The sequence below is a fragment of the Triticum dicoccoides genome, chromosome 2B (assembly GCF_002162155.2).
Source record: "Triticum dicoccoides isolate Atlit2015 ecotype Zavitan chromosome 2B, WEW_v2.0, whole genome shotgun sequence".
NCBI lineage: Eukaryota > Viridiplantae > Streptophyta > Magnoliopsida > Poales > Poaceae > Triticum > Triticum dicoccoides.
In genome coordinates, this window is record NC_041383.1 from 770,288,878 (window position 1) to 770,295,441 (window position 6,564).

At 46.1% G+C, this 6,564-nt stretch overlaps 1 protein-coding gene across 1 annotated transcript; it reads left to right on the forward strand.

The window, feature by feature from the left end:
- The first annotated feature begins 2,092 nt into the window (after positions 1-2,092).
- LOC119366176 (chalcone synthase 2-like) lies at positions 2,093-5,074 on the forward strand. Its single transcript, XM_037631869.1, has 2 exons — positions 2,093-2,446; positions 3,730-5,074. The coding sequence occupies exons 1-2, from the start codon at positions 2,260-2,262 to the stop codon at positions 4,737-4,739; spliced, it is 1,197 nt and encodes a 398-aa protein (XP_037487766.1). The 5' UTR covers positions 2,093-2,259; the 3' UTR covers positions 4,740-5,074.
- Positions 5,075-6,564: the final 1,490 nt, after the last annotated feature.

The following is a 6,564-nucleotide window of genomic DNA, read 5'->3' on the forward strand; positions in this document are numbered from 1 at the left end:
TAAGAATATTTCTTCATCGTCGGAGGATCAAATCCCGTTCTTGAGCTATCTAGGCCCTTGGCACACTTTTCGATGTACCTGAAAGTTGTCTTTATGATCACCGTGTTACCAATGACATTTGAGAAACCCCAAAGTTTGCATGAAGTGACTACAATACTCTCATGGTCTAAGTAACTAAAGCATACATTAACTCTTTATGTTATAACTCATAGACTTATGATGATAACATCTTAAAGTATAACAAACAAGTTGGGTCAATTCAATATGATCGTTCTACTAACATCATACTCTCAATGATGTTTGGTATCCTCATTACGCTTAAGAAAATATCCATGACCAGGACAACATGACCATTACACAATACATGAGCTAGTCCTAGAGGCAAGACTAGGAATCAGGTTTTACTGTTTATCTTTCTACACGTGCATATGAGTTTTCCTCCAATCACATAGTCAAGAATCACAACAGTTATAGCATAGAATATAAACTATTAATTACAAATGTGGAAATAAATAATACAAATAATTTTTCCTCTAGGGCATATTTCCAACAGAAAGGAGTCTTGGTCTACCTGGCTATTCTACACTTGAGTTTAGTTGCAGGAAGGTTAGACTGGGTCTTGTGGGTAAAGTACACAAACATCTTGAGAGTGTAAAAACTGATTATGATTAGACGCGTCCTCAGTTATGGACAATTTTGAGTAACTTGGCCAGGAGTTGTCTGGAAGATCTCATCACCATTTCTCTTAAGTAAAACTTGTTGGGTTGAACATGGGTATAGGCCTCTAGTAGGAAGCAACTGATGGTGGGGCCCCTCCACTAGGTTGGAGCCAACAGGCCTGGGCTACTATGTGATGTGGTATGTCTAGTATATTGGAGTAGGTCCACCTATTACAAAGATGGATAAAATCTATATTGCTTTCTGCAAAGAAAACCAACCTACACTTGCCCTAAAAGCATGATTAGTTTGTTATACTTATTGGTGAAGCTTGCGAGTACATTCAATGTATTGAACCCTCTGGTTGCAACGTAGCATGTTGCAGGACTTATGCATAATGAGCAAGGATTGTGAATTAGGCTTATGATGTCTATATTCCACTTGTACCTGTGAGTGGATGGACACCACAAGATAATATTGTATTTTGTTGTATTTTATTGTGAGCTAGCCTTGAGCTAATAAGAAGATATGTAATGTAATAAAGACTTGATCTACGATGTAATACTCATGACATGTGGTTACCTTAATATTTGATCATGTAATGTGTGTGCTGGCAATTGATCTAGCTCGACTAGCACAGAAGCGCGAAGAGTATGTTTTCTTACCAGGGGCCGGGTTGCTACAAGCAGAGTACCACTCTATGGCTAATACAGTGGTTGAATATTCTTGACTCCCGCAATTACTTGTCAGACTCCATTGCTCCATCAACAAGGTAATTGTTGTCTTCTGCGACAATGTATCTACCGTGTACCTCTCCGTTAACCCTGTTCATCATCGACGTACACATTGAGCTAGACATTCATTTCGTACGCGAAAATGTCTCTCTCTTGGACAGTTTCGTTCACGTGCCTACTCCGGGACAGCTTACAGATATCATGACGAAAGGGCTACCGTCGGCAAGCTTAGAAGGATTTTGTTCCAGGCTTGGCATCATCTCCGATAACTCCAACTGCTTGGGTGGTGTGAGAGAAGATAGCGATGGGGCTCCATATTGCATGCGTTTCTCCGTACCAATCCTATATCTTCATTGTTACAATCTTGCATAGATTCTGTAGTTTTAGTTTCTTTAAAAACCGTGATTAGATGTAGAGATTAGGTGGATTGTACAATGGGCTGGGCAATTCCCAAACCTACACAGACGAGCACGTGCAACTGGGAAGGCCCAAGGCCAAGCAACCCAACTAACCCCCACTTGGGGCGGATTGGTTGGTAGCAATGGTAGGTAGACGTGTCGCTCGGCCCTCATCTCCCTATCCCCGCATTCGTGGCCATCCATCCTCCCGTCCGATGGACCTAACCCCCTTCTCCCAACGGCCAGCTTTCGCTTACTTACCCACCCTTCCCGCCTATATATCCCGTCGCCCATACTCTCATGGCACCACACCACACCACGCCACCAGTACAAGCGGCGCCTGTCATTTGTCTACCACCTGCTAGCTAGCTGCTTCCCTCTGCGCCCCGCAAACTTAGACGTCACACAGCCGGCCACTGGTGCGACAACTACTAGCTCGTCGGCCGCTGGTACGTACGTAGATCCCATCGATGGCGGCCACCATGACCGTGGAGGAGGTGAGGAAGGCGCAGCGGGCGGAGGGGCCGGCCACCGTGCTCGCCATCGGCACGGCGACGCCGGCGAACTGCGTGTACCAGGCCGACTACCCCGACTACTACTTCAAGATCACCAAGAGCGACCACATGGCCGACCTCAAGGAGAAGTTCAAGAGGATGTGTAAGTCTATGTTCACCATCTGTGCGTTCGGGCGTGCATGCACGGCTTGTTTCCCCTAACGGCGCTACTATATACTACTATACATGTGTCTGCATGGATGTCAATATTTTACTCCTTATATTAATCCCCGTAAACTTTTGTTGATAGTTATAAAATAAGTACTAGGAAGCAAACGATCACTAGCAATAAGCCAAGATGTGTACTAGACATGGATCGGAGTAGCATATACATATATACGTGAAACGGACACAATAAGCATGGCCATGGAAACTGGGTAACGGCCGCACACGCCGAACCTGTTGTCCATTTAACTGTTGTTCTGTTTTAGCTGCAAAGGTAGGTAAATATGTATACTCCTGCACGTGGGTAGTACACTCGAGTGTCTCGCCTACATATCAGTAGCATGCATGTTTAAAGGTCAACACTCAACAGTGTTACACTGGATCGGTTCGACCAAGAATTAATTCCTAAACCTACGGACAGTTGATTACAGAACGTGTTTATATGTGGACTAATTTCCTCGTTAATGGCACATCTAAATCATCCTTAGATCCCGTAAAAAAAACCATCCTTAGATGTACCTTTAATTACCGGTTGGTCGAACAATATGTTCCCATATTTTTTCCCCGCAAAAAAAAATATGTTTCCATATTTCGTATTTTTTTTCAATTGAAGCATTTAAATCTTTTTATAGATAACAAAACTAATTTTGAGAAGAAAAAAACAAGAATGGTTTTTTTGGCAGGGTAAAGGGAGTTTTATTATTCGATAGTGACAGGATTACATTCTGCTAATACAAGATCGTGAATTGACAATGATTTGCAAAATATCTAATACTAGTATTGCGTTGATTTCTTGAAAAAATATCAGTTTTACAAAGAATAGACATGTTTGCATGAACCGCCAATAATTTACTACGTAGTAAACAATTTCTAAAGACAAGCAATTAATCCAGAATGTCGCTACCGGACGCGACTATGACTTGACACTGTACCTAGAACTTTCCTTTTGAGTGCACACTGTACCTAGAACTAGTGGGCCACTCGACAAAGAAGGTACTAGCAAGTATAGAAACATGAGCGAATCCATGAGTTGACTTCACAGCTAATCTCCTACATGAATTTCTTCAAATACTAATTAAACCTCCTACATTAAAGGGAGAAAACCCAAATATAGACATCGGTTGCATACCTAATTAACCCATGAATACTTGTCTCCCGTCTACTTTGCCTTTTCTCGGTTGGACACGCGAGCTAACTCTGCCTGCCGGCCTTGATTTGCAGGTGACAAGTCGCAGATCAGGAAGAGATACATGCACCTAACGGAGGAGATCCTTCAGGAGAACCCCAACATGTGCGCCTACATGGCGCCCTCCCTGGACGCGCGCCAGGACATCGTCGTCGTGGAGGTCCCCAAGCTCGGCAAGGCGGCCGCGCAGAAGGCCATCAAGGAGTGGGGCCAGCCGCGGTCCAAGATCACCCACCTCGTCTTCTGCACCACCTCCGGCGTCGACATGCCCGGCGCCGACTACCAGCTCACCAAGATGCTCGGCCTGCGCCCCTCCGTCAAGCGCCTCATGATGTACCAGCAGGGCTGCTTCGCCGGCGGCACCGTGCTCCGCCTCGCCAAGGACCTCGCCGAGAACAACCGCGGCGCGCGCGTGCTCGTCGTCTGCTCCGAGATCACCGCGGTCACCTTCCGCGGCCCGCACGAGTCCCACCTCGACTCGCTGGTCGGCCAGGCGCTCTTTGGCGATGGCGCGGCCGCGGTGATCGTCGGCGCCGACCCCGACGTGTCCGTGGAGCGTCCCCTGTTCCAGCTCGTGTCCGCGAGCCAGACGATCCTGCCGGACTCCGAGGGCGCCATCGACGGCCACCTCCGGGAGGTCGGGCTCACCTTCCACCTGCTCAAGGACGTGCCCGGGCTCATCTCCAAGAACATCGAGCGTGCGCTAGAGGAGGCCTTCAAGCCACTGGGCATCGACGACTGGAACTCCGTCTTCTGGATAGCGCACCCAGGCGGCCCGGCGATCCTTGACATGGTCGAGGCCAAGGTAAACCTCAACAAGGAGCGGATGCGCGCCACCAGGCATGTCCTCTCCGAGTACGGCAACATGTCCAGCGCCTGTGTCCTCTTCATCATGGATGAGATGCGCAAGCGCTCTGCCGAGGATGGCCACGCCACGACCGGCGAGGGAATGGACTGGGGCGTCCTCTTCGGCTTCGGCCCCGGCCTCACGGTGGAGACCGTCGTCCTCCACAGCGTCCCCATCACCGCCGGGGCAACCGCATGATCATCGCTCCTTCTCCATTTATCTTCCCCATGCATGGAAAACAACCTACTACATACAGCTTCTACTGCCGAGTTTGTACCATATATATTCTACCGTGCGTGGTTTGTACTATGTGTTGGTAGATGCATTCGATCTCCTGTTAGTCTGTGTCGCGCACGCCGTTGCATACTTACTAGTAGTAACACAACCGAGCTTTTACAGGTTTATTATAAGCAAAGTGTGGTCATAATGTGGAGTGTGAGGTGTATTTACCTGTGTACGAAAAGATTGGCTGTTCAATTTGAACCTTATGTGGTTGGAAAGCAAATGGTGATTCTTTCAGAGCTTTATTGAAACACATATTCTCCTATCTCCTACCTTTTGTTTATGATGAATATAATGCTTCATTTAATTCATAATGTAGCGTCAAGGAGGTACAAACCATAATGAACATACTCCTCGCCTCTAAAAGAACCCAGCCTCATGCATCAAATTATCTACCACACACACACAAAAATTGAATGTTTCTAGTATTTATTTTGATTGTTCTCGTCAGGGTGCAGCTGAGCCTAGGCTCGGAAGTGGATTACCGATATATAATCATATAGTCCAACACATATTACTCGGCAAGCACATATAGCATGACAACCTCATAGGTCCATAGAAGCAACAAGTCACATATATACAACACTCTCCAACAAGCATGCATATAGCATGACAACCTCATATAGGTCCATAGCATAATAAGAATACAAGCAACATAGACACTCCAAGAACAAGTTTAAAACCAACAAGCCGCATAGACACGTCAAGAAATGCAATGAGCTTCATCGTCGACAGCGTCCGCGATGAAACCTACAAGTTCAGAAGCACATGCATAAGTTTGCAAGTTCAAATGTCAAACGAGCTACTAGGGGTAAGTTTCAAGCTCTTTATCAAAAGATGTGCACACTTAAGTTAGAATGTGTTGCTTATGGCATTTGTGAGAATATATTAGTGGTGTGGAAGTTGTGTCTATGGACACAAAATCATATAATTTATGATAAAGCGGTGATGACATCAATGGTGGTTGCTTATCTCATCGAAAGAGGTGACTTTTCATTGCAATCAAATGCAAGCAAACATATCAAGAACTAGCCTGGCCTGGAGTCATTGTTGCTTGGAGATCGAAGGGGCATGAGTTGTAGGTGTCACTAGCTTCCTTGTGAAGGGCTAGATGCACCACCTTGAATATTGTTCGATCCAGCACTCGGATTGAGATGTAAACATGAGACGGTAAGATGTATCAGGTAACGATGAAAATGGTGATTGAAAAGTATCGGAAGAGAACTCACAAAGTGGAAGTTAGGAAGAGGAGGAATGATCTTGTAGATCTCCGCCTTGCATAGCCCCTATACTCAACATACCTTTGTTGAGCATGTATGGTTACATGTTCTAAGATGATTGATGGATGGAATCATAGGCTACTATGGTAAAGAACTTGCCACGAAAAGGAGTGTACACCTTCCATCGTAGACTACATGTTGTAGTGCCAGTATCTCCTACAGCTGCTGGATTTGGAGCGACTGTCGGTGTCAAAACCGGCGGATCTCGGGTAGGGGGTCCCGAACTATGCGTCTAGGCGGATGGTAACAGGAGACAAGGGACACGATGTTTTTACCCAGGTTCGGGCCCTCTCGATGGAGGTAAAACCCTACTCCTGCTTGATTAATATTGATGGTATGGGTAGTACAAGAGTTGATCTACCACGAGATCAGCGAGGCTAAACCCTAGAAGCTAGCCTATGGTATGATCGTTGTTCGTCCTACGGACTAAAACCCTCTGGTTTATATAGACACCGGAGAGG

Excerpts from the sequence above, each read along its gene's own strand:
- LOC119366176 (XM_037631869.1), top strand. The coding sequence starts at position 2,260 with ATGGCGGCCACCATGACCGTGGAGGAGGTGAGGAAGGCGCAGCGGGCG. Across the intron at positions 2,447-3,729 it reads GGAGAAGTTCAAGAGGATGT|GTGACAAGTCGCAGATCAGG; the intron begins GTAAGTCTATGT and ends CTTGATTTGCAG.